Genomic DNA, 27,995 nt, shown 5'->3' with positions numbered 1-27,995 from the left:
GCAGGCTCGACGGGCCTACGTTCCGGTGTCCTACGATCTGGTCACCAGGGAAGGGGGAGGGACCCATGGTTAAGCTGTGGAGTTGAGTTTAACTAACAATAACCTTGCATTTGTTTTTGTGGAGCACACTCAGTTTTTTTTGTCAGAGGCTTAAGTTTCGATGAGAAAACTGGTCTGTGGAACTAGAGAATTACATGCCAGCTTTCTGTCTGAGCCTTACATGTTATTAATAGTTGGTAAAACTCCACATACACACACAAACAGACAATCTTCCTCACTCTGCCCTATTTGGAACTCCAGCTGCCCCAATAGGGCACTGATGCTGCGACTGTTAATCCAAGTGGACTTCCCGGCCTGCTTCGCCATCATGAACTCTGCGTCCCTTTAGGGGGCAGTGCTTGCATGGTATGGTGAAAGAGAGAGAGAGAGAACGCAGATAGTGGCAAAGACAGCCACGCTATGAAATGTGATTCCCAGGGCAGCATGGTGGCTCAGTGGGTTAGCCCTGTAGCCTCACGGCGCTGAGGTCCCAGGTTCGATCCCGGCTCTGGGTCACTGTCCGTGTGGAGTTTGCACATTCTCCCCGTGTTTGCGTGGGTTTCGCCCCCACAACCCAAAGATGTGCAGGGTAGGTGGATTGGCCACACTAAATTGCCCCTTAATTGGAAAAAATGAATTGGGTACTCTAAATTTATAATAAAAAAATTTTAAAAAAATGTGATTCCTTCATGCTGTCATCTGCTCTTCCGATCGGAGACTGTTTCTCCCCTGCATTGGTTCACTGGTGAGCTGGTCAGTAGCAGACTTGGGAAAGAACCTGTCTGTGATTGGAGGAGTAGATCCTTGCTGAATTCTTCATTGAGTTTAGCCATAGTTTAAAATCTGACTCCACGAGCTGGATACAGATGCTTAGTCAGCCAGATTGTGGCCGATAGGCCATAGCTAATTTAGACAGTTATGTTGATTACATTGTCATGTATCTTTATAAATTGACAGCTCTTTAGGGTAAGGATATATTGCATCATCTGACTGCAATGCATGTAGGTTCCTATTCTGCCTGTGCGTGGTTTGGCAAATTCTTTCATTTACACTGAAACTCAAATCCATTAAAACATTAATACATAACTGCTCTAAAGACCAATATGAACTGTGCACAATCTCGGCTGAATTCCTGAGGCACCATGCACAGGTCCAGTTCAATAGGCTTAACAACCTGAGATGTCCTTCTTTTTTTTCCGCAAGAAGCGAGTATCAACAGGATCAAAACCTCTCTGTTTAGCTCCAAAGAGTGCCCAAGTTGGTGTCTTTGCCATGTAATCTTCCGCAGAGATTATCTTGGTGCCATTGTTCTCCTCATAATCCTTGATGAGGTCCTGAAAGTGGTCATAGTCTATCCAAGTCCACCATTCTCCATTCACTTTGAACTAAAACAAAGAAAAGCAAATCTCTGTTAATACAAACACTCAAGTGAAAAAGGGGTTGGATAAATCTTCAATGAACCTCTGTTTCAGAGTGTTCAAGTTTGAGTTGTGTTAGTTACTAATTCCTGGAATTTGATATATGTCACCCCAGATCATGAAGTAATAACAGATCACACGGCCATTATCTTTGGTGGGTTCTGCAGACTTTCTGCCCCTGTTCCAATTGATTAGAATGTGCAAAGTACTGCAAAGCAAATTGGGGCATCCATTTTTGGCTATGATCTCAAGTCACCCTTTGGTCAGTGTTTTAAAAATTCTGTTTTTAAAAGTTCAATTCATGTTTCCAGCCAATGGATTAAAATCATTATGTGACATAAGCATATCTCCGTAACAGTGTCAGATCACCAATGATCAATTGTTTAGGAACCTCTGTCTAAACTGCTCAAGTCTCTGGAGTAGAGTGCATGAGAGCTGAATGAAGTAGCTAAAGAAACTTGAGTAAAGAGATGTGCCCGAGGACAGGTGAAAACAAAATGGGACACTAACCTGTAAAGCAGGGCTCAAAGAGAACAAGAAATTACGGGCTGATAAACCTAACATCCATTGCAGGAAAAGTACTAGAGGTCATTTGGAAAGAATGAATATACCATCACCTGGGGAAATATGGTATTATATAATTATAAAAGGGAACCGGCATGCCTTTATGGGAAGATGATCATGCCTGACTAGCCTTTGAGAAAAACAAAAAGCCTAATGAATATTAGCGAACCTCGGTGGAGGAACTGAAGGGTAAATGGGAAGAGGAGCTGGGTGAGGAGATTGAGGAGGGGACGTGGGCGGATGCCCTGGAGAGAGTGAATTCCTCCTCTTCCTGTGCGAGGCTTAGCCTCATACAGTTCAAGGTGCTGCATAGGGCCCACAAGACTGGGACGAGGATGAGTAGGTTTTTCGGGGGTGAAGACAGGTGTGCTAGGTGCTCGGGGAGCCCAGCGAACCACGCCCATATGTTTTGGGCATGCCCAGCGCTGGGGGAGTTTTGGAAGGGGGTAGCAAGGACGGTGTCGAGGGTGGTGGGATCCAGGGTCAGGCCAGGCTGGGGACTCGCAATTTTTTGGGGTTCCAGTGGAGCCGGGACTGCAGGAGGCGAAAGAGGCCGGTGTTCTGGCCTTTGCGTCCCTAGTAGCCCGGCGGAGGATCTTGCTTCAATGGAAGGATGCGAGGCCCCCATGCGTGGAGGCCTGGATCAATGACATGGCGGGGTTCATCAAATTGGAGAAGGTGAAATTTGCCCGGAGGGGATCAGTACAGGGGTTCTTTAGGCGGTGGCAGCCTTTCCTGGACTTCCTGGCGGAATGGTAGGGAAATAGGCCGGCAGCAGCAGCAACCAGGGGGGGGGGGGGGGTTTGGTTCGGTTGGAGGTGGCAGGTGTTATCTCTTTCCTTTTTGTTGTTTGCTTTTTTTTTGTTTTTGTAGTTGCTTTTGGAGTTGGGTGGTTGTTGTTCTTGGGTTTTTACCATGGTTGTTTTGTTAATATTGTTTTGTTGTTTATATTTTGTGAAAATCTTAATAAAAATTATTTTTTAAAAAAGAATATTAGCGGAAACTCAGTGAATGTTCTTTATTTAGGTCCATAACGTTGGTAGAACATAGAACTTACAGTGCAGAAGGAGGTCATTCGGCCCATCGAGTCTGCACCGACCCACTTAAGCCCTCACTTCCGCCCCATCCCCATAACCCAATAACCCCTCCTAACCTTTTTTGGTCACTAAGGGCAATTTATCATGGTCAATCCACCTAACCTGCATGTCTTTGGACTGTGGGAGGAACCCGGAGCACCCAGAGGAAACCCACGCAGACACGGGGAGAACGTGCAGACTCCGCACAGTGACCCAGCGGGGAATCGAACCTGGGACCCTGGTGCTGTGAAGTCACAGTGCTATTCACTTGTGCTACTGTGCTGCCCTAGGCACAGCACAGTTGGAGTGCTTCTGAAATAGAACAAAATTGTTTGAAGGAGAGAAGTCAAATGGTTGTTATATACGGAGCTGGATCCGGATGGAGGATGGTAAATAACGGGGTGCTTCAGGGTCAGCTGTTAATGCTATTGTTGTTTACCAAGCACATATTCTCCTGTTAAGTATTACAAAGACTGAAGAACCATTGTTTTTGGTCCCTGGTTCAAACCCCTTTCCCTTGCTACCAACTCCATTCCTCTCCCTGGCAACAGCGAGGTTTAGTCAGCCTGGTCAAAACCTCTCTGTCGCATCTGATCCCATGTTGAGCACTAAGACTATATATTTCCACCACACAAAATTGTCCGACGTCACCCATCTCAGCTAAAAAAAAAGTTGCCATAGTCCTAGATGGCCATAGGCTGCTTTCACTTTGAGGGGGAGAGTTGATTGGTGCTGATTTAACCTGAGGATGACCACACCTCAGGCGAGGGACAAGGTTCATGAATAACCTTAGCCGGTACGGGAATTGAACCTGTGTTGTTGGTGTCGCTCTGCATCACGAACCAGCAAACTGTACCCCCAATCTGCTGCTGAATCCCTCATTTGTTCCCTTACCTCTAATCTTGACTATTTCAAGCACTCCTGGCTGGTTCCCCCACATTCCACCCTCTGTAAATTTGAAGTTACCCAAACTCTATTGCCTCTGGAAGTTCCATTCTGCAATAACCCCGATGCTTGCTGACCTATATTGGCTCCTGGTCAAGCAACATCTCGATTTTCAAATCCCTCCCGTGCCCGGTCCCTCTTATCTCTGTAATCTCAAATGGTTTCAGATGCTATTTATTCTATAGGGCACATCATAGGCAAGGGATTTGGGGGTTCCGAAGACATCAGCACAGTGTGGATAAACAGTTGAGTAAATGGAATCTTGGGTAGTACAACAAAAATCTCAGCAAGTGGTGAAGATTGCACAGAGCAAGTCCTGCTGCACCTAGAATATTATACATAATTCTGAGTACTGTATTATTACAAGAAGATCCATGCATTGGAAGGAGAGCAGCAAAGGAAAACTAACTGATGGCTGCGAGGTATTAAGAGAGGCTGAAGAGGCTTGGAACATTTACTGAAAATATTGAAATTTATCTTCGTCTCCCACACGAACAAATAGTATGACGAATGGAATAACAACTTACAGGATACTAAAGTATCCAGGCAATATGAAACCATCATCAAAAAGGCTGGCAAAATATGAGACGCATTTCAAAGATATCCGAATAACTGAAAACAAGGTACTTTAACACTGTAGAGCGTTAGTCAAGTCAGATTTACAATTTCCACTGATTAAAGGACGCTAATGCAGTAAAGCAGGTCTGGAGAAGATTGCCAAAAATGGTTACAGGACTGAGGACTCTAAATTACGGAGAGATTTTCATATGGACTTGTTTTCACTGGAAAGGGGATAGGATAGTGAAATGCTGAAAGGCATTCTTTAAGGTGACTTTATCTTCAAGAACATACCCAGAGGATACATGCATAGATAAGTAAAGTTCAAATGAGAATAGATATGAAAAAATTCCAGTTTCTAACATGTGAAGAAGGCTCCCACTGAGCTGCATTGATTAACTTTTTAAAAACAACACTGGAGAAATATTAGATCAGGATCAAAATTGAAGGTTAAATGCAGAGAACAGATAGAAATAATCTAATACTGTGAAACCTGATGGTTCCGGACTTACTGTTAAAGCTGAAGGATAATAATGATCTAAAATGGCAGACATGCCAGGGTTGGAGAGTGGAATTGTTTGAATGATGACACAGCGATTTATGTACTTCCTACGCTTATTAATCAGATAAACGAGATGTCTTCGCTAACGATGAATTTCTTTTCAATAAGTTTCATACTTTAGTGTTCGTGGTCAGCAAATATTAAAAGCTAATGCTTAACAATTGGCCAACAAAAGTAGATCCACATGCAATAGGGACAAATCATTTTCATTTGTGGAAGAGATCTGTCCATAGATTTTCCTGCCTTCAAATATACAGGAGACATGTTTAGTTATTTTGAATAGAGCGTAAATACAGATCAGCCAGAATCATCAGGGAGAGTCCAGTAGGTGGGGAATATCATGCTGTATTGCAATTTATTCTTTTGTTTGTTTTGCTCCTTTGACTTATTGTCTGGGAGCTCACCTGTTACAATCATACTAATATGAATGTCATTTGTTACGTATGTGCCATCTCATCAAGGATTTTGCGTCCAGTCATCCTTCTATTTTGCATTGGCATCTCAGAATAAATGTTATGAATTCTGTACCATTAGGCCTGATCAGAATGAGATCAATGAAGCAGGAAAACGGCTGGTCTTCTTTTCTGTTTGCCAAGATGCACCAGCCAATGTGAATGCTTATACTTTCAAGTACTGCCACTGCTACTTTGGGTACACTACATATTTTATCTTGCATTGTTTTATATGCTATAGATCATAAGCCCTAACAGATATATCTTTTCTCATGTCTTTTTTCCTCCTCAATAAATGTCATCCATCAGCATTTATCATGGGAGTAGCTCATTAAATGAGGAATTAATTTTTATTGTCTTTGAAGAAAGGCAATCAACGAGGGGTATGCAGCTTAATTAAATCTTTCTGACTATCAAAAATAATTGTCAACGTCATTACAACTATCCATTAAGGAATTTGTTAACTGCACTGAATATTACCGTTCTCTCAGCCTCAAGGCACAGCTGTAAATGGACTATACAAACATCTGTTGAGATTCCAAAATCATCTGAATTCCTTGAATGCAGCAAGACTCCTTCAGCTTCAAAACATGTTTTTTTCATTAATTGATGACTTCAACACAGCACATGGAGGGGGTGCCTTTGACTTTAGGTAATAGCGTAAAAAGGGCAATATTGAATATTGACATGAATGAAAATAGAGTGAAAAATGCTCTGCAGGCAGCTGAATCCGTATCCACCTACATTACACCATTGCGCAAGATCAAAGCTGGCCCCAATGAGTCAAGATCAAGTGGAGCGGGGTTCTTCGGGCAAAATGATGTTAAAGGGGAGGATAAATTGGACTAGGCTCCACAGAATTTGAAAGTCATACGTTCTGTCTCTCTTTTCAACAATACTCATATTCTCTATTTACATTAAAACACATGCTTAAAATGGAAACTGCACATGTAAACGTGACATGTTGTATATACACCCCCTGCCATTAGTGGTGCTTCAGCATCTCCACAGGTAGGACCACAGGTAGGAGATGTAATTACAAAAAATACAAAAAATAAATGTTGACTCAGGAATTTATAATTAACTGTTCATCTAAAGTAATTGTTGCAGCACCAACATCAGATATACTAAAGCACTTCAAGAAGAACGCCCAACACCCTCACATCAATGACAACCAGGAATGAGCTAAATGCTGGTCTTGCTAGTGATGTCAATTTCCAGAAGAATGTTGAAAAGAAATTCACCCCGAAGGAGATGAGTTAATTAAGGATAGCTGGCATGGCTAGGGGTGACACAGTGGTGCAGCGATTAGCACTGCTGCCTCATGGTGCCGAGAACCTGGGTTCAATCCCAGCCCTGGGTCACTGTGTGGAGTTTGCACATTCTCCCCGTGTCTGTATTGGTCTCACCCCCACAACCCAGAAAGATGTGCAGGGTAGATGAATTCGCCACGCTAAATTGCCTCTTAATTGGAGAAAAAGAATTGCATATTTAAATTTATAAAACAAAAAAAAAGGATATGGCATGGAGTTGTAGAAAAACAATCTAGTTTCTGATGAAAGTGTCAGAGTTCATTGATAAATTAAAGGACGTGGATTACTTTTCCAAAGCAATTGGGAAGGTTCTGTACAGAAGACTTATAAATATGAAGACATATGCGGCTGGATCCCCAATGTGCATCGGGAACCCGCCGCCCGGATGCTTTCAGTGTTGCAACTTTAAAACGTCAAGTCCCTAATTAGACTGGTGAGGACTAGTTCTGTGCCCAATTAATGGCATCGGGCGCCACCTGGAGGCAGGCTCTAGAAACAGATGACCTTTTGAAAAGGCAAGAGCAAAAGCTGTGAATGGGCTTGGCATTTACTGAGATAGCACTAAAAGGTTCACAGAAAGCAAGTGTTCATAAGTTCTTAAGAAAGAAGAGCAGCATTTGGCTTAATGAGTCTGCTCCATCACTCGATCATGGCTGATCTCATCCTGGCCTTAACGCCACTGTCCTGCCCGTTCTCCATAACGCTTCAACCCATTACCAATTTTTTAAAATTCTAACTCCTCCTTAAATTTTCTCACTGTTCTAGCATCCACTGCACTCTGGGATAGCAAATTCCAGATTCACAATCCTCTGGGAGAAGTAGTATCTCCTCAACTCAGTTTTAAATTTGCTCCCTCTTATCCTGAGCTATGACCTTCTGTTCTAGGATGCCCCACAAGAGGAAGCAACCGTACCACGTCTTCTTTACCCACACCTTCTATCATCTTGTACACCTCAATTTGATCTCCCCACATTCTCATAAATTCTAGAGCGTAAAAGCCTAAACTGTTCAATCTCTCTTCATACAAAAAACCCCTCATCTCTGGAATCAACCTCGTGAACATCCTCTGAACAGCCTCCATACCCACATCTTTCCTCAAACAACAAGACCAAAACCGTGCGCAATACTCAAGGTGTGGTCTCACCAATGTCTTGCATAGTTGCAACAACACTTCCTTACCTTCATCCTCTATTCTTTTAGCTATAAATGCCAACATTCCATTCACTTTCTTTATTTTCTGCTGTACCTGTGTTATGGGCCAGGATTTTAAAAACACCAAAGTATATTATGGAGTTCACCTGACCTATAACTCTTTATTGATTTTGGTTACGATGAGCACAAGAGCCTGCCGTTCCGGTGTTATTCAAGAGTTCTTAGGTGCTTTTAATCAAAAGAACAAGCTTTATTCTATGAATTTAGTTAGCATTTGTATAAACACACACAGTAAGAATTTTTATCAACTACAAACATAAAGATCCCACACAGCTACAGTAATCTATGTACAGCCCTTAATGAATCCCCCCTTAACTGTTCCAATTCATTAACAAAATCCAAGTAAAACCAGAAACTCCTTTTCAAAGGTGTGGCCCAGCACACAGATTCTTACTGGTACTCTGTTAGTTGGTGATACTTTGTCCCCCTTTTCAAACAGCAGGTTTGAATTCCTTCCAGAAAGTAATTATCTCTTAAATTACCAAGTAGTCTGGATAGAGAAACACTTCTTTCAACATGTGCAGTTCAAAACCAGTCCAAACTCAAAGCGAAAGTAAAACCTCACAGAGCCACAGCCCAGCTCCACCCACACAATGACATCACTGAAGCCATGAGATAAGACAAAAGCATTTCTTAAAGGGACACTCCCACAACACCTGCATGCAAGTTTTTTGTAAACGTGGACCCCTAGATCTCTCTGCAATGGAGCACCCGGAAGTCTCTCCCTATTTAGAAAATAAGTTGCCTTCTCATTTTTCCAACCAAATGCATGACCTCACACTTATCTGGGCAGGCGGCTCAAGGTTCTCAAATGCCGGTCAAGGCATTATCCAACGCCGTTGCTGATACGGGCGAGATATTTTTTTCAGTAGCCGGTAGAATAAATCTGCCCAAGAGATAACACAAAGGGCCTTGATGGAGGGGCACGGGAGGCCAGCAGAGGAGTGACCAGAACATTGAGCGTCCGCTGTCAGAAAATTTTAGTGACATTACCTGATAAGATCTGCAAAGGCAATTGGCACCCAGATGACAGGTCTCTAAATCTGTACTCAGCAGCATGAACACGAGCTGAGCATACTGAGTGCCTATAGCTTATAGCTCTCTCTAATCATGTCAAAGCAAGTGGTCAGTTGTATCAGTGAGAGGTCAGTCATGCTCACACATGGGGTGCAATTGAGAAAGGGGACTCACTGAAGAGTACAACAGCACTCGTCAAGGGTATGCCATAATAGGTGAAGGAGACTGGGCTTTCCTACATAAAGTTAGCCTTATCCTGCAGGAAAAGAGCACACAACAATTTTGTCCAGTTGGCTCTGTGGCAGACCAGCACAATTTGACACAGATGGAGACGGCACTGCTGGACATTGTGAGGCTGCCAACATGGCCATGAAAAGCAGGGTCATTTGATTGCTCTATCTTCAAGTGAAGGGAATGGAGGAAACTCCTGAGCTATAGTTCTTCGACTGCTGTCACTCGAGCTTTCACCATAACGTTCCTGCATTTCCCACAGGGGGTATGGTGGAGGGGAAGCAGACTCTTCCAGCACAGTTGTCGCAGGTCTCTTCAGTGGGGGGAGATGTCACAGAGTCAGCACCATCACATCAAAGCTCTGCACGATCCAATACTGCAAACACACTCCCTTCAGTTGGGCCTCAATCAAGATTAGAATGGGGAGCACAGAGTGAGCTGCAGCCCAAGTGAGCAGGAGAAGGAGACTGAGGCAGAGGCAGCTGTGGCCAGTTACCTGCAGAGGATGGAGAGCAAATTCAGCCATGCTTCGCTGGGCAAAGAACCTGGGTCTTGTTATCACAAACAAGGAAGGTTTTTCTAGAACATCAGAGGCAGTGAAGGTTTTGAACATTGAGAGATCCCGGAGGTATGGGCAGACCATGGAAAGAGTGGCCAACCTCTTGAAAAGCCAGTTACAGCACCACTCTGACGGGTGCAGGGGCAGCACACTGATATGCACGAGAAGAGTGAGATTCTCTTAGTGCCTCTGATGGGCCAGAGTTGCTTGGAGTGGATGACAGCTGCGTCCTAGCAGGTGGTCTCATGCAGCAGCACTGTGAAACAGCCAAGCCAAAGAGGCTGAGGAGTGGGCTATCACCTCCTCTGCCCTTCGAACTCAGGAATCGTCTATGCCACAAGGCCCTGTGACAGAGATTACCCTTGCAATGATGTGGGCCATCAGCCAGAGGAGGAGTTCCCACGAGCACTTTCAAGAACAGAACAGAAGCCACAGGCATCTTAGCTGCAAGTAGACACGATGGAGCAGGCTGCCTCCATCTCCACTTTAGACATAAGCAGAGTACCCGTAGAACAGGGCAAGAAAAGTGCCATGCTGGTCACCAAAACTTCAGAGATTTCCTAAATTGATCATTTCTTTCTCCTTTAATTTTTTTTTGTAAATTTAGAGTACCCAATTCAATTTTTCCAATTAAGGGGCAATTTAGCATGGCCAATCCACCTACCCTGCACATCTTTGGGTTGTGGGGGCGAAACCCATGCAAAGAAGGGGAAAATGTGCAAACTCCACACGGATAGTGACCTAGAGCCGGGATCAAACCTGGGACTTCGACGCCTTGAGGCAGCAGTGCTAACCACTGCGCCACCGTGCTGCCCTGTTTCTCCTTTAATAATAGGAGTTGCTTATGTTATTGATCAGACTCATATGTTATTAACCCTTGATGTCAAAAGTGAAATGCACCTTCAGGGCTTGTGAGATGGGCGTAGGTGGTGCTTGGATCTGGTGTGGATGCCACGGTCTGTGACGTGGGACAATGTAGGCGATAGAGACCTCATTCTCAATGTTTTTGGGTGGCGATAGGATTCTTTGGATGTGTATGCTTGAATAATTTACCTTCCGATGGAAGTTAGGTTCCCAAGTTATTGGTCATAAAGCTGGGAGGTGCTCAGGCAACACACTGCTGAATCAATATGGCCATTCTGGCCACGCCAGTCTGCCAACTTCCGTGATGCCTGTCACAGCCTCCCTCCAAAGCCTGGGCCTGCCAACTTCTCTGCATCACCCTCATCATCCTCCACTTCCTCCTCTCTGTCCTCCTTCAGGGAAGAGTGGCATTCCAGGTCTCCCCTTCATCGAGTTCCAGGCCTCTTTTTATAGATATGCTGTTTAGCACGCAGCAAACCACCACAGTACAAGATACATAGAATCTTGGCATTGCAGGTGGCCATTCATCTCATCAAGTATGCACCAACCCTCTGAAAGAGCACTCTGTGTCCACCCACTCCACTGCCCAATCCCCGTAACCCTACCTAACCTGCACATCTTTTGTATACGAAGGGGCAATTTTAGCATGACCAATCCATCTAACCTGCATGTCTTTCGACTGTAGGAGGAAACTGGAGCACCCAAAGGAAACCCACGCAGACAAGAGGAGAACTCCACACAGTTACCCAAGGTCGGAATTGAACCCAGGTCCCTGGCACTGAGAGGCAGCAGTACTAACCACTGTGGCACCATGCCACCTTTGGCTGGCTGATATTTGTGGGCAAAACCCGACCCATCAAGGCATCTGAAGCACATCTTCAAGATGTCAATGGTCTGTTCAATGAGGGTTCATGTTAGATGACTCTCATTGTCGCATCTCTCCTACTGTGACTGGGTACTGGACAGGTATCTGAACCACCTCTGCAGCGGATAACCCTTATCTCTGAGAGGCCACCCATGAAGTCTGGATGCTGGCCTAAAGTGCTCCGGCATCTTAAACTCTTGCAAGATGAAGGAATCATGACATCTGCTTGGTAACTGGCCAGAAACCTGCAATTTCCTCTTCTTGCAGTCACAGACCAGCTGGAGATCAGGGAGTGGAAGCCTTTTCTGTTCAGGAATCTAGCTAACTGATCTGATTGGTGCTTTAATAGCTACATGAGTATAGTCGATAAGGCCCCGGACATGAGGGAATCCTTTGATAGAGGCAAATCCCAATGGCTTCTGTACCGACTCCAGCTCATCTACATCAAAATGGATATAGTCCTCCAACCTCCAGAATAGGGCATCTTTGACCTGCCTGATGGGCATGATGAGCTGCCATCCAAGTCCACGCTGATCCAGGAAACAACTCTGAAGCGTAAAATCCAGGTCAGTAGCCTTAACAGCTGCGGGTAAAGAATTGCCATGGCTACTGCAAAGCCTCAGGTCATTGTGCAACTGTCTCAGTCCAACTGCCTGGGCAAGCATGCTCTCCTACAGCACTGGTGCACTGTCATTTGCAGGTAGCTGACTCACGGCACACCCCGTGTCTTGGGTAATGCCTTCATCCCCTTGCAGCCCCGCAAATGCTTCTTTGGCTTCCTGCTGACCAAGAGAATTCATACGCTGAAACTCCTCCTTGCTACTTTGTTCAAGGGCAGAGTAACCTGCTCTCATTTAATCTCCCTCAGCTGACATTCATTCATCAGAGCTTCCTCTGCCTTTTCAGCACTTCCTTTTCCAACCTGGGTTGTATAGACAATGCTTCAAACTCAAAACTAAAAAGTAACATTTTCCAAGATGATCTGAACAAATGGCCAAAGCAAAATCCTGAAATCAGACAGCACAAAAGAGAGGAGACATCAATCAGTCTAGTTTCAAATACATTTACAATAGCAGAAGGGACAATTGAATGGAACAAGCTCTGGCAATATTTCCTCAATTCTGTGCCACCTTTAACGTGCAACCAAATTCTGGCACAAAGGAAACAGATCGATAAGAGTGGTACCTGATTTCCTTACTTTTATACTCATTTTTCTCACTGCTTCTTTGACTCCAAATCTGAACATATAAAACAATCTGGCCCTGAACTGAAGGGCAATTACTTGCAGAAAACTCACAAAGCTGTCAATATGAAGATCTGATATTGCTGCATTGACGTCATTGCTATGGACTATGCAGGACAGTGCACGAGAATCCAGAGTACCGACCATTAATATTATTTCTTGCAAACATTTAAGTCTACAACCTATCTTGGCTTTGTGGGGTATTGGTCTCAATTTATATTCATCATTTTTCATTGTGGTACTGTCTCAGATTAAATAGAAGATTGATTTCTGCAGTACAGTACTCTCTAATAATATAATTTAAGCACAGAAATCAAATGATGCAGAAACCAGTCATAATAAATAAGATCATTATTCATAAACATTATGAAATGCAGCATTAAACTGATTAGAAGTGTTACTGTGAAGGAATGTATTGAAATGCATGTATATTTGGTATTTCTAGATTGTAGGCAGCCACTTTCAATGCATGTCATGAATTCACAAATCTGATACATGCTAACGTCTCATCACATATTCAAACTCAAATTTAGGGGAAAATTGTGGAAAATCTGCCAGTTTGAGTTCAGTGCTTTTTTTCACCATGCGATACAGCAAAGAAAATGCAACATGCAGAGTACACAAAATTGGTCAATTTAAAAAAACAAGCTTAATGTGCTTTTTATAACTTTATATGAATTAGGAATTACACAGAATAGTGTGCTTTATGAGATTAGGGTTAAGGTACTGGACTGGAACAAAGAAAGCAATTTTACCAAGAATTTGGCTAATGGTGTTAGATGCCAAAAACGAGAACGAGTCCCAATGTCCAATGATACAAACAATGCTGCATTGCTTAATTTGTTCAACATCTTACATTTATGCCATCTAGTTGCTGACTCGCTGTTAAGTTGAAATAGTTTTCCCCAACTTGTCATCATATATTTTCTCATAATTCTGAATGCCTCTGTTACATCTTGTTTCTCCTCATATTGAAGAGGATTCATTGGGCGGGGGGGGGGGGGGGGGGGGAGAAGAGAGGAGAGAGAGAGAGAGAGAGAGAAGAGAGGGGAGGAGGGGGAGAGAGGGAGAGAAGAGAGAAGATTGGAAAGCAAAAATAACAGTAGACATCCAGCTAACATCCCATATCCTGCCATTTTCCAGCAGGCTTTTAGTCTGGGCAATAAACACTCCCACCATTAACAGGAAGGAACCTCATATTTCAATGTAATTTTAAAAAGTAAGACATTGTTAGGACCCTAATGGCTTTTTGGTACAGTTGACTCTGGGGCCCGATGAGTGTTAAATCTTCCCTCTACAGAGAATGGGGAACAGCCTGGGCTGATGCCCCTTAGATGAATCACAGAAAACAGCTCGAAAACAAGCAGAAAACAACTTATTTTGGCACGTTTTATGCAACAGGATGAGCACAACTGCTCTCCTGTCATCCTATTCCACAATCCTCTGACTCCCTTCCACCCCAAAGCGGCCCAATACTCTCCTTTAACCCTTTGCTGTCAGGTCTGCTGTGCCTCCTACCAGCACTGCACCCTCCAGGAGATTTTTAAACAGCTTTATGAGTTTAAAAAGGCATTTGTTAGTCAGATACAAACTGAACTAATGACACTGCACTGCAGAAGCTTAAGAATGATTTATCTTTAATGGGATGTGGACATCGTTGGCAAGGCCACATTTGTTGCCCATCCCTGATTGTCCTTGAACCGAGTGACTTTTTTGGTCATTTCAGAGAATCAACCACATTGCTGTGGGTCTGGAGTCACATGTAGGCCAGACCAGGGAGAGATGATTGATTTCCTTCCCTAAAGGACCAGATGGGTTTTTACGAAAATGATGAGAGGTATCACGGTGACTGTTATTGAGACTAGCTTTAAATTCCATATTTATTAATTGAATTTAAATTCCACCAGCTCCTGTAGTGGGATATGAACTCACGCCCCTAGAGCATTGGCCTAGGTCACTGAAACAAAAACAGAAAATGCTGGAAAATCTTAGCAGGTCTGACAGCATCTGTGGAGAGAGAACAGAGTTAACCTTTCGAGTCTGGATGACCCTTTGTCAGCTCTGACGAAGCGGCACCCAGACTCGAAATGTTCTCTCTCCACGGATGCTGTCAGACCTGCTGAGACGTTCTGGCATTTTCTGATTTTGTTTTAGATTCCAGCATCCGCAGTAATTTTCTTTTAGCCTGGGTCGCTGGGTTACCAGTCCAGTGGCATTGCTACAACCCCAACACCGCCCTTTCAATAACTTACACATGATACCTGATCATTTGTAAAAAGCCACCCATATGAAACCCTGTTGAATGGCTTCTGAAAATTTATATATATCCACTGCATTGTCTTTATCTATCGAACCATTAATTTCTTCAAAAAACTATTCAAGTCGGCAAATTTGACTCCTCTTAACTAAACTTATGCTAGCTGAAGATCCCATTTGCAAGCATATTCACCTCAGAAATGACTAAACTGGGTACACAGCTTAACTGCACTCCTGGACTTCCTTATCCTTCATTTTTGCTCGTCGTCATTTCTCTGTCCCTTAAGTTTGGGTAATGGATTTAGATCCTTTTTAAGCCTTTCAAAAGGCTTTCAAGATTCTTGTCATCTATTCTGACAGTCCCTCTCTGCCTTTAATTGTCCTCAAATTAAATTTTGCATATATGCAGTTATCCACTCCTACCTTCTCGCACACATTCAAATGTGCACCTGGAACTATGCAAATTATGATTGAGCCACGCTCTGAAAACTGTATGCAGAAATTTCTATTAGCATCTGAACAAAATCTGTTGCTTTAAATTGTTGGAAAATTGAGACTAGCCTGTTCATCCTTTGTTTAAATATAATAGCCTTACCGCAAGCCTGATCACTTCCTTCGGTGTTGTAAATCCTATTTATCTCCTTCTAGGTTATGAAGAATGAGAGCACATATTTTGTAGTGTTGTAGAGTTGTTATCCAGCATTGCTGCAGTATATATTACAGATAAGGACACTAAAATTAAAGGCCCTTAGGAAATGGAACAGAAAAATACGTAACAATAGCTCAGTTGACTGGACAGCTGGTTCGTGAAGCGGAGCAAGGCCAACCTGTGTGGGTTCAATTCCCGTACCAGCTAAGGTTATTCATAAAGACCCCACCTTCTCAACCTTGCCCCCTGCTTGAGGTGTGGTGATCCTCAGGTTAAATCACTACCAGTCAGCTCTCCCCCTCAAAGGGGAAAGCAGCCTATCGTCACCTGGGACTATGGCAACTTTACCTTTTTTTATTCTATATACTATGACTACGATTCAATCCGTTGAATCTGTTTATGGGTGTGGCACAGCTTTTTCTGTAATTAAAAAGTGGACTAATTGAGAGCCTGAATGTTGAGTGAAAATATTATAAACACATTAGTTATTGAGGCAAGATACCACAGGCACAATATTTACAAGTTCAGTGAGATTGGTGATTCTCACCATCAGATGCACAAATAAACAATGGGCAGCACGCATGAATAAAAAGTTACCTATTTCTAAAGTGGACAAAAAAAAATCAAAAGAAAATAAATGGGATAATTGGAGAATTATGCGATGGACTTCCAATGGATTTCCCTGCAGTTGTAAAAAGTTTACAAAAAAAAAGCCAATACTCTGTTAACAAATTCTGCATTTAAAATGAACCTATCATTCAGTGGTAGGGCTTAGAAGAAAATTATTTTGTTCCATTTCCTGCCCAATTATATCAGATTCATCCCTCCAGAATTTAGATCACAAATGGTTATTATGCTCAGCACTGGCAAATATGTTTTTGATAGCCATTAATATATATTAACTAACTAAATTACCATTTAAGAATATAATTTCTTAATGTATTTGTACATAGAAACATTGATAATAAAGAACTTAAGAACTAGAAGCAGTTCATTATGCACCACAAGCCTTCTCCACCATCCAACAAGATGATGGCTGATGGAAATGCTGATGTTAATCAGCTTACTGCCTCACAATCGTTTCTTTTTACATTCACTTTACAATTATGAAATATTTAGATTCATAGAACATAGAACAGTACAGCACAGAACAGGCCCTTCAGCCCTCGATGTTGTGCCGAGCCTTGATCGAAACCAAGATCAAGCTATCCCACTTCCTGTCATTCTGGTGTGCTCCATGTGCCTATCCAATAACCGCTTGAAAGTTCCTAAAGTGTCCGACTCCACTATCACAGCAGGCAGTCCATTCCACACCCTAACCACTCTCTGAGTAAAGAACCCACCTCAGATATCCCTCCTATATCTCCCACCCTGAATCTTATAGTTATGCCCCCTTGTAACAGCTACATCCACCCAAGGAAATAGCCTCTGAATGTCCACTCTATCTATCCCCCTCATCATCTTATAAACCTCTATTAAGTCGTCTCTCATCCTCCTCCGCTCCAAAGAGAAAAGCCCTAGCTCCCTCAACCTTTCCTCATAAGACCTATCCTGCAAACCAGACAACATCCTGTTAAATCTCCTTTGCACCCTTTCCAATGCTTCCACATCCTTCCTATAACGAGGTGACCAGAACTGCACACTATACTCCAAATGTGGTCTCACCAGGGTCATGTATAGTTGCAGCATAACCCACGGCTCTTAAACTGAAGCCCCCTGTTAATAAACACTAACACACTATAAGCCTTCTTCACGGCTCAATCCACTTGAGTGGCAACCTTCAGAGATATATGGACATGAACCCCAAGATCTCTCTGTTCCTCCACATTCCACCTTGCACTTATCAGGGTTAAACTCCATTTGCCATTTTTCAGCCCAGCTCTGCACCCTATCAGTGACTCTGTGCAGCCTATGACAGCCCTCCACCTCATCCACTATTCCAAGAATCTTGATGTCATCAGCAAATTTACTGACCCACCCTTCAGCCCCCTCCTCCAAGTCATTGATAAAAATCACAAATAGCAGAGGACCCAGCACTGATCCCTGTGGTACACCGCTGGTAACTGGTCTCCAGCCTGAAAATTTTCCATTAACCACCACTCTCTGTCTTCTATGTGATAGCCAGTTACTTATCCAATTGGCCCATTTTCCCTCTATCCCACACCTCCTTACTTTCATCATGAGCCGACCATGGGGAACCTTATCAAACGCCTTACTAAAATCCATGTATACGACATCAACTGCTCTACCTTCATCTACACACCTCGTAACCTCCTCAAAGAATTCAATCAAGTTTGTGAGGCAAGACTTACCCTTCACAAATCCATGTTGACTATCTCAGATTAAGCTGCATCTTTCCAAATGGTCATAAATCCTATCCTTCAGGACCTTTTCCATTAACTTACCGACCACCGAAATAAGATTAACCGGCCTATAATTACCAGGGTCATTCCTATTCCCTTTCTTGAACAGAGGAACAACATTCGCCACTCTTCAGTCCTCTGGCACTATTCCCGTGGACAATGAGGACCCAAAGATCAAAGCTAAAGGCTCGGCAATCTCATCCCTTGCCTCCCAAAGAATCCTAGGATATACTCCAGGGGACTTGTCGACCCTAAGGTTTTTCAAAATTGCTAATACATCCTTCCTCAGAGCATCTACCTCCTCCAGCCTACCCCCCGGTATCACATTCTCATCCTCAAAAACATGGCCCCTCTCCTTGGTGAACACTGAAGAAAAGTATTCATTCAAAGCCTCTCCTATCTCTTCTGACTCCATGCACAAGTTCTCACTACTGTCCTTGACCGGCCCTAACCTCACCCTAGTCATTCTTTTATTTCTCACATAAGAGTAAAAAGCCTTGGGGTTTTCCTTGATCCGACCCACCATGGACTTCTCATGCCCCCTTCTAGCTCTCCTAAGCCCATTTTGTAGCTCATTCTTGCTACCTTCTAACCCACAAGCGACCCAACTGAACCTTATTTTCTCATCCTGACATACGCTTCCTTTTTCCTCTTGACAAGACATTCAACCTCTTTTGTGAACCATGGTTCCCTCACACGGCCATTTCCTCCCTGTCTGACAGGGACATACCTATCAAGGACACACAGTATTTGTTCCTTGAATAAGCTCCACTTTTCATGTGTGCCTTTCGCTGACAGTTTCTGTTCCCATCTTATGCTCCCTAATTCTTGCCTAATCGCATCATAATTACCCCTCCCCCAATTATAAACCGTGCCCTGCCGTATGGCCCTATCCATTGCAATAGTGAAAGACACCGAATTGTCGTCACTACCTCCAAAGTGCTCTCCCACAAACAAATCTAACACTTGGCCCGCTTCATTACACAGTACCAAATCCATGGGGGCAGCAGGGTAGCATGGTGGTTAGCATAAATGCTTCACAGCTCCAGGGTCCCAGGTTCGATTCCCGGCTGGGTCACTGTCTGTGTGGAGTCTGTACGTCCTCCCCCTGTGCGCGTGGGTTTCCTCTGGGTGCTCCGGTTTCCTCCCACAGTCCAAAGATGTGCGGGTTAGGTGGATTGGCCATGCTAAATTGCCCGTAGTGTCCTAATAAAAGTAAGGTTAGGGGGGGGGGGGGGGGGGGGGGGGGGGGGGGGGGGGGGGGGGGGGGGTGGGTATAGGGTGGATACGTGGGTTTGAGTAGGGTGATCATGGCTCGGCACAACATTGAGGGCCGAAGGGTCTGTTCTGTGCTGTACTGTTCTATGTTCTATATTCAATGTGGCCCCACCTCTTATCGGCCTATCCACATATTGTGTGAGGAAACTCTCCTGCACACACTGTACAAAAACTGCCCCACCCGAGCTGTTCGACCTATAGAGGTTCCAATCAATATTTGGAAAGTTAAAGTCACCCATGCCAACTACCCTGTGACCTCCACACCTATCCATAATCTGCTTTGCAATTTCTTCCTCCACATCTCTATTACTATTTGGGGACCTATAGAAAACTCCTAACAACGTGAATGCTCCTTTCCTATTTCTAACTTCAGCCCATATAACCTCAGTAGGTAGATCCCCCTCGAACTGCCTTTCTGCAGCCGTTTAAACCAGGGGTTGGCAAACTTTTCCGTGCAAGGGCCACATTCAGAAATTCATAATATTAAAGGGCCGCATAGTATATTAAGTAAAATAATTACTTCACCCGGTTATGATTCTGGGCGCCTCATATAGAACATAGAACAGTACAGCACAGAACAGGCCCTTCGGCCCTCGACGTTGTGCCGAGCAATGATCACCCTACTCAAGTCAACGTATCCACCCTATACCAGTAAGTAACCCAACAGCCCCCCCCCCCCCCCCCCATTAACCTTAAAAAAAAAATTACAAATTAGAAAAAAAAATATTTAAAAAAAAAAATTTTTTTTTTTTTAAATGACTTGGTGGGCCGCATAAAGACCTTTGGCGGGTCGCATGCGGCCCGCGGGCCGTAGTTTGCCCACCCCTGCGTTAAACTATCCTTGATTAACAATGCTACTCCTCCACCTCTTTTACCACCTTCCCTGCTCTTACTGAAACATCTATACCCCGGAACTTCCAACAACCATTCCTGTCCCTGTTCTAACCATGTCTCTGTAATGCCCACAACATCGTAGTCCCAGGTACCAATCCACGCTCCAAATTCACCTACCTTATTCCGGATGCTCCTTGCATTGAAGTAGACACACTTCAATCCACCTTCCTGTCTACCGGTACACGCCTTCGACCTTGATACCCTCCTCAGTCCCTCATTACTCTCAACACTGGCTTCTGGACTACAATCGTTTTCCCATCCCCCTGACAAATTAGTTTAAACCCTCCCCTCGAAGAGCCGTAGCAATTTCCCTCCCAGGATATTGGTGTCCCTCTGGTTCAGGTGCAAACCGTCCTCTCTGTACAGGTTCCACCTTCCCCAGAATGTGCTCCAATTATCCACGTAACTGAAACCCTCCCTCCTACACCATTCCGGCAGCCACGTGTTTATCTGCACTCTCTCCCTGTTCCTCAACTCGCTAGCACGTGGCACCGGCAACAAACCAGAGATGACAACATGGTTTGTCCTGACTCTCGGCTTCCACCCTAGCTCCCTAAATTCCTGTTTTAAATCCCCGTCCCTTCTCTTACCTATGTCGTTGGTACCGATGTGAACCACGACTTGTGACTGTTCACCCTCCCCATTAAGGATTCTGAAAACATCACGGACCCTGGCACCCGGGAGGCAACATACCATCCGTGAGTCTCTTTCATTGCCACAGAAATGTCTATCTGTCCCCCTAACTATAGAGTCCCCAATAATTATTGCTCTCCTGCTCTCCCTCCTTCCCTTCTGAGCCACAGGGATGGACTCAGTGCTGGAGATCCGTTCACCGTGGCTTACCCTGGGTAGGTCGTCCCCCTCAACAGTACCCAAAGCGGCATACTTGTTACTGAGGGGAACTACCACAGAGGATCCCTGCACTGACTGCTTCCTCCCAGCCCCTCTCACAGTCACCCATCTATCTTGATTCTTCAGAGTAACCACATCCCTGGAGCTACTATCCATGACCACCTCTGCCTCCCGAATGATCCGAAGTTCATCCAGCTCCAGTTCCCTAACGCGGTTTCTGAGGAGCTGGAGATGGGTGCACTTCCTACAGGTGAAATCAGCAGGGACACTGACAGCGTCCCTCACATCAAAAATTCTGCAGGAGGAACTTTGCACTGCCTTCCCTGCCATCCCCTCTAGATAACATGCGGATAAAAACAAGAAAAAGAAAGAAAGAGCTTACCTCATATTCACTCAACCCCTTAGGTTAGAGGAGGTGGAAGGGTGGGGGGGGAGCACGACAAGTGTAGTGTCTCGGGTTTAGGAACCGCCCAACTTAAATACAGGTAAAAATAAAACACTTAACCAGCAACCACTGCGCCCCGCACGACAACAGCAATCAGCTGTTGTGGGCCCGCGCAAACAATTTAAATCTTTACTCCGAACCCAGCAGTCACTCTGTCCTCACTCCAACCGGATTCAGCTGGAAACCGCCAACAGTATGTTTTTAAAACATTTACTCCCCTTAGCTAGCACTCACTAAGCAACCACTGCGCCCCGCACGATAACAGCAATAAGCTGTTATGGGCCCACGTAAACAATCTAAATCTTTACTCCTTACCCAGCAGTCACTCTGTCCTCACTCCGACCGGATTCAGCTGGAAACCGCCAACAGTAAGGTTTTGAAAAATTTACTCCCCTTAGCAAGCACTCACTCAGCAACCACTGCGCCCCGCATAATAACAGCAATCAGCTGTTGAATTGTACTTAAAATATAATAGATGCTACTGTGATATTGTAGCAACTGGGAATGATTATGGACCTTGGTTATAAGCTTGAAAGACAATATGACAGACATGGGCAGGAACAGAATCATAGAATTCCTACAGTGCAGAACAAAGCCATTCGGCCCATTGAGTCTGCACCGACCCTCTGAAAAAGCACCCTACCCAGTCCCGATCCCCCCCTCCCCCGTCCTATCTCCGTAACCCCACCCAGCATTTTGGATACACTAAGGTGGCAATTTAGCATGGCCAATCCATCTAACTTGCACTTTTTGGCATCATGCTGCATGGTATTATTTTGAACCATCTCTGCGCTTATAAAAATGTTTAAGCTGGATGACAAACTCATTCTCAACTGTAATAATGAAACTGCATCAGGTTACCACTCTTAAATACATAAAGGAATACTTTTTTTCATGGGAGGAAAAATAAAAAAACAATGACATTCTATTTTTATTGAAGATTTAACATTTCTGATTATGCAAATAAATCTTTGCATAAATTTGAACTATAACCTAATCAGTGCAATTTTGATCGCATCTCGAGTACAATTTTCCAAGTACAGCCAAAACAGATGCTACTCCCAGGTGTTTGGGGTTGTGAAAAGTGAACCTGGAATTATTTGTGAAAGTACACTCAAACTTGAAAATGTGATCTATTTCGGTATGGTTTACACCAAATTCAATGAAAAAGTTTTACTGGATCAATATCTTACCAAAAAATACAAGCTAAAAAAAATTCAACACAAACACAAATACAATTAACCAAAATTTGTTGCAACTGAACAGCTCAGGTTACACTATGTCATTACTAATTTATGGTAAATGGCAAAAAAAAGAGACATGAAGAAAAACCTTTTTATGTTGTGAGTTTTTTTTAAACTTTCCAATTAAGGGGCAATTTGGTGTGGCCAATCCATCTACCCTGCACATCTTTGTATTGTGGGGGTGACACCCATGCAGGCACGGGGAGAATGTGCAAACTCCAAACGGACAGTAACCCGGGGCTAGGATCGAACTCAGGTCCTCGGCGCCATGAGGCAGCAGTGTTAACCACTGCGCCACCGTGCCACCCCTTTTTTATGCAGTGAGTTTATTGGGTCTGGAATGTAATGCCCGAGTGTGATGAAAGCAAAGTCAATCGCGGATTTTAAATGGGAATTGGATACGCTCCTGAAGAGAACAAAATTGCAGGGCTACAGGGAAAGGGTCGGGGGGCTGCGCGGTCCGGCTGAATTACTCTTTCAGGGAGCTGGCATAGACGTGATGAGCTGAATGGCCTTCTTTTGTACTATTAGCATTCTATGACTTATTATTGTCCAGGATCTCATAACTGTGGATCTTTTTCCCTCTCAGCCTTCCCTCCATCTTCGGTGCAGTGTGAACAGAAAGAACAATTCGCAAATCCTTGCACATTACCGAGGTATTTCAGTTTACCATAACTACCATCATTGCACAGTAACTTGTATTGAGAAGTGACCATTATAGCAACCACAATACACACCAAAGCACAAGAGAAAATCTAAAAAGCTCGCAGAAAATATCTATCCATGTAATATAATCATATAAAAACACTCGATTTATTAATTATATTATTTTCTACTGTGCGAGTTTTTAAAGCTAGTTTATAGATAGTCTCAAAACTTCAACTTGTAAATGAACAGAATAGTAGATTTTTGCAGATTAAATACTAAAACTTAAATGCCACTCACCTTTTTGTGTGCTATGAGGATGCAATTTGAATGTTCATGTTCACAAGCAATTTCATAGTCAGTCAGAAGGTCAGCTAGCTGCTGGACGAAATATACAACCTCCTCATGCCATGGAACATTAGCCATAGTCAGATTACTTGCTGAGCTTTCACCACAATACGTCACCCCCTAAAAACAATATATCATTATTCTTTCATAACCTGATAACATCAGAGCCATCTATTTAAATCAATGTGTAGCATAAGCACCGTCCCACAGAACAATTCTCCATGCAATGTATTTCCAGACTGCCGTGAAGGATGGCAAAAAGACATCAATTATTTCCCTACTGGAGGAGGGGGTGGAACTGAAGGGGTAAACATTACAGGCTCTTCTGGTGTATCTTACTATACCTATCTAACATTCACTGAATTATCTTTTGTCCACAATTTTGGTTAATAACCCAAAGCACAATGTATATCAGAGAAGAGGAATGAAAAGGGTAGAACATAGACTAGAAACAGACCACAGGAAGTCTTTGCAGAATGCTATGGATAAAATTCAAGCACGCAAACTACATGCGTTATAGAGTTATTAAAAGAGAAGTGTGCTTCAAAATGTCCTTTCACACTTTATTTGATAACTAAGTAGCTGTGAAGTGTCAAATCAATTTGATTCTTTCCATCCCTTTCTCTTGGTAACAACTTTGAAGGCAAGAGTAAAAAGGGTTGAAGATACAGCTATTTTCCGATGAGGATATGGAGAAGCATCAAGGGTTAATGCTGTCATCTCGGCTTCCTCAAGCAAACATAGCAGAGTTTTCTCACAGTAAAATGGTGAATTCTTAAATACCCTTGATTCTGAATATAAACATCCATCATCATTGGATATATTGTCACAATTACATTGCATTTCTGTTGAGGTATTTTAATAGTTGACACAAGGGTGCTAATGTCCAAGTACGCTCTCGAGGGTCCCATATAAGACTGGTATCTGTGGAGAATAACACACGTCCAGCAGATTGGAGTTAGACCATTGGCCAGGAGTCTCATATTGCCGAGTAACTCTGTCCCTGCATTCAAAAGTAATTCCTAAAACTCTGCATTCTGAAATCTCTTTTTTGATATCAGAAAATAGCTGGCAGGAGCATGGACCTTCCCTACTTTAAAAACCTGAGTTTTAAGATAGTCTATGGCAGTCTACTAAAACACCGCTTTGCTAAACTATGGGGCGGATCCAATATGATTTGGAAATGACCGCAAAACGACTTGATGTCTGCACATTCAAAAATAAGATCATTGGCCTGATTTCCAAGTGACCTAACCACAATTGCATTGATGGGGAACTGAGATTACTTTGAACTGCTGCGAAACAATTAGCTGACATGAGAAATGATCAAGTAAGAATTATATAATATGCAAAAAAATGTTAATTAATTGTTATAACCTGCCTGCTTACCATTGGCTGGGGATTAATGGCAATCCCACAATCCTGTGGGAGTATGAGCTTCCCCAATGAGGGGGGCGGAGAAATCATTAGCAGACTCCCTGTATAAATAGAGCTGGCCAGTTTGGAACCAGAGAGAGAGAGGAGTGAGCAGCAAGGGAAGTTGCTGCTGCTGTTGTATATATATATATATATATATATATATGTTATTGTAAATAAATGTTATTTCTTTGTGTCCTGAAAACTCGTGCTGGATTCTTCGTGGCCCTCACAAAATTAATAAATTAGCCAAAAGATAATTATCCAATTTTATAGCTCAGAAAAGACATTACAGTCTCAACCCATTTGATGTGATCTAAACTCCTTAATAAAATTAGTTTCCAACTTTCCCCAGTATTTGTATTATAATAAGTAGCTCACATGTTTACCAAATTGATTAATATTTATTGTGATGCCAACTGCTCTAACCATGTTAATTTTATGACGATGTAAATTATATAGCGGTTGTTAAACTTAATTTTTTTTTTGCAGATATTCATCCCTATTGTTTTATGTATTTAATATGAAATGCTCTTGAATACAGACAAGTGATGCACTTTTTTTTATTCCTTCACTGGATGTGGGAATCTCTGGCTAGGCCAACATTTATTGCCCATCCCGAATTGCCCTCGGGAAGGTGGAGGTGAGTTGCTTTCAATTAATAGAAATGGGGATTTGTTCTTGGTTCTTTAAAGCTTTTAGTCAGAATATAATTCTGTGGACAGCATTAGTTTTTAATCACCGATAGCTTTGATCAGCAAGTATATGAAACAAAAACAACATTAAAGTTAATTTTGCATTGAAAGTGTGGAGTAGCAGGGCTGGAGTTAAAGTGTGGAGCAGCAGGGCTGGAGTTAAAGTGTGGAGCAGCAGGAGCAGCGAGACTGAGGTCAGTGCTTGAAAAAGCCAGAGCAGCGGAGCAGGGCCCAGAACACGAGGCAGCCGAATGGCGGCATGTAGAGGAGTTGTCACACGCTGGGTAGCTCCTGTTTGAGGCGTATATGTATTTTTTTTCATTTTGGGAATATTTAATGCCCGGTCCTGGGGCAATTAATGAAGGACTAAGAACCAGCAAAGAGGTGAAAGATGTCCAAAAATCAGAGGAAGACAGCAGCGAGTAGGGGAGAGAATAGGAGTTCGCTGTCGAGCGTGAGAACCAGCCCGGGGCTTACAAGAGGGCGGACGCGGGGTGCTGGGTGGAGCCGCACTGCTTACAGCAGAGAGGGTGACGGAGACGGTGTCTCTGGAGCTCGAAAAGCAGTTTGCAAAGCATATGGAGGTGATGAGAAATGAGATGGCAGTGGCGCTGAAGGCGTTGTTAGAGGAGGCAATTGCCCCAGAGAAAGTAGTTGTTACAAAGACGTCGGCTGAGGTGGAGGAGGCCATGTTGCGGCGATCAGCTCACCTTGATGGGAGATGAGCTGCAGAGGGTGGTTGAGGCTAATAAGGGGCTGCGAGAAAAGCTGGAGGATATGGAGAACCGCTCGATGCGACAAAATTTAAGGATTGTGGGTTGCGCATGCGCGATGATCGGGCACGCAGCACAGTGCGGCCGCTTTTTTTAAAAAACGGTCGCAGCTTTTTGTTTTAAAAGTTCGGGGAGGTTTTATTCATTTATTTTATTCATTTAATTTTAATTTTTTTCATTAATTTTATTTTTATTTATTTTTTACAAGTTCGGGGGTTTATTTGATAAAATTTTACCGGAAAAAAATGCAGAACTTTGGACAGATGGAGATTCCATACTTTCCGACATGGGAAGGCTTCACCTTCATCCAACAGGTTCCATTGGAGGAGCGTGTACGAGGTCCAAAGGGACCCAAAACCATTTCCTCCATTTTTGGCAGCAGCAAACAAGCTAAGAGAAAATGGTGGGTCACGCTGGTCAGCCGGAGTGGATCGCAAAGGTCGGCCAGGTTGGGTCCCGAAGGTTGGCCGTTGGTAAAAATGGGTCCCCGGAAAAAAAGTTTGAAGAACACTGTGTAGGGGGTCGGGGTTGAGGGCGTTGACAACAGCGCCACTCACGATGGTCAAGGGAAATGCCGATTCGATGGAATCACAGATTTGAGCCAGGGAAGTGGGATGGGAGATTTTGAAGATGGGAGGAGAAGGGAGTCAAGGCATTAAAGGATTTGTATCTAGGGAGCCCGTTTGTGGGATTGAAGGAGCTGGGGGCGAAATATAAATTGGGGCAGGGGGAAATGTTAGCCAGGGGATTGACATTGTATTTGTTACCATTGATTGTTTGTTGGTGGATGTAAATTTGGATGAAAATGTGAAAAAGGAGAATAAAATATATATTTTTTAAAAGTTAATTTTACATTTTGTCATGGTTAGTTGGTGGCACAGGGCAACCAACAGGGCATTAGATTATGAATGACCCAGGGCAGGAAGCAAACATTACAGAAATAACACTCAGAGCCACAGCAAGATTTCACTGAAAACAAAGGGGGAAATAATACAGGGAACAAGACTGTGTAGATTATCAGGCTGCTGAAAGGGTATTTTGTTTTCAAGTGCTTTTTACTACTAGCGTCGAGAACACATTACTACAGATTTTATCATTCCCGTTAAGAGTGGGTAAAGCTGATGAGGCGTTGAACTCCAGCCTTTAAAAATCAATCTCAATGTAATCATATGAAAACTCTGCGGTTACCAACGCTGCAAGTTGTATTTTTAAAAATAAG

General features: G+C 43.5%; 1 protein-coding gene across 1 annotated transcript in view; it reads right to left on the bottom strand.

The window, feature by feature from the left end:
- Window positions 1–597: 597 nt before the first annotated feature.
- Window positions 598–27,995, bottom strand: part of tyw1 (tRNA-yW synthesizing protein 1 homolog (S. cerevisiae)) — a 154,524-nt gene continuing 127,126 nt past the window's right edge. The window contains exons 15-16 of the mRNA XM_038814048.1: window positions 23,845–24,012; window positions 598–1,424 (exon numbers count right to left, since the gene is read on the bottom strand). Of these exons, the coding sequence (XP_038669976.1) occupies window positions 1,206–1,424; window positions 23,845–24,012 (387 nt within the window). The 3' untranslated portion in view covers window positions 598–1,205. The remainder of the gene's footprint in view (window positions 1,425–23,844; window positions 24,013–27,995) is intronic.

This window comes from Scyliorhinus canicula, chromosome 12, assembly GCF_902713615.1.
Source record: "Scyliorhinus canicula chromosome 12, sScyCan1.1, whole genome shotgun sequence".
Taxonomy (NCBI): domain Eukaryota; kingdom Metazoa; phylum Chordata; class Chondrichthyes; order Carcharhiniformes; family Scyliorhinidae; genus Scyliorhinus; species Scyliorhinus canicula.
Note: the sequence above shows the minus strand (reverse complement) of the source record. Positions and strands in the feature narration are given on the sequence as shown.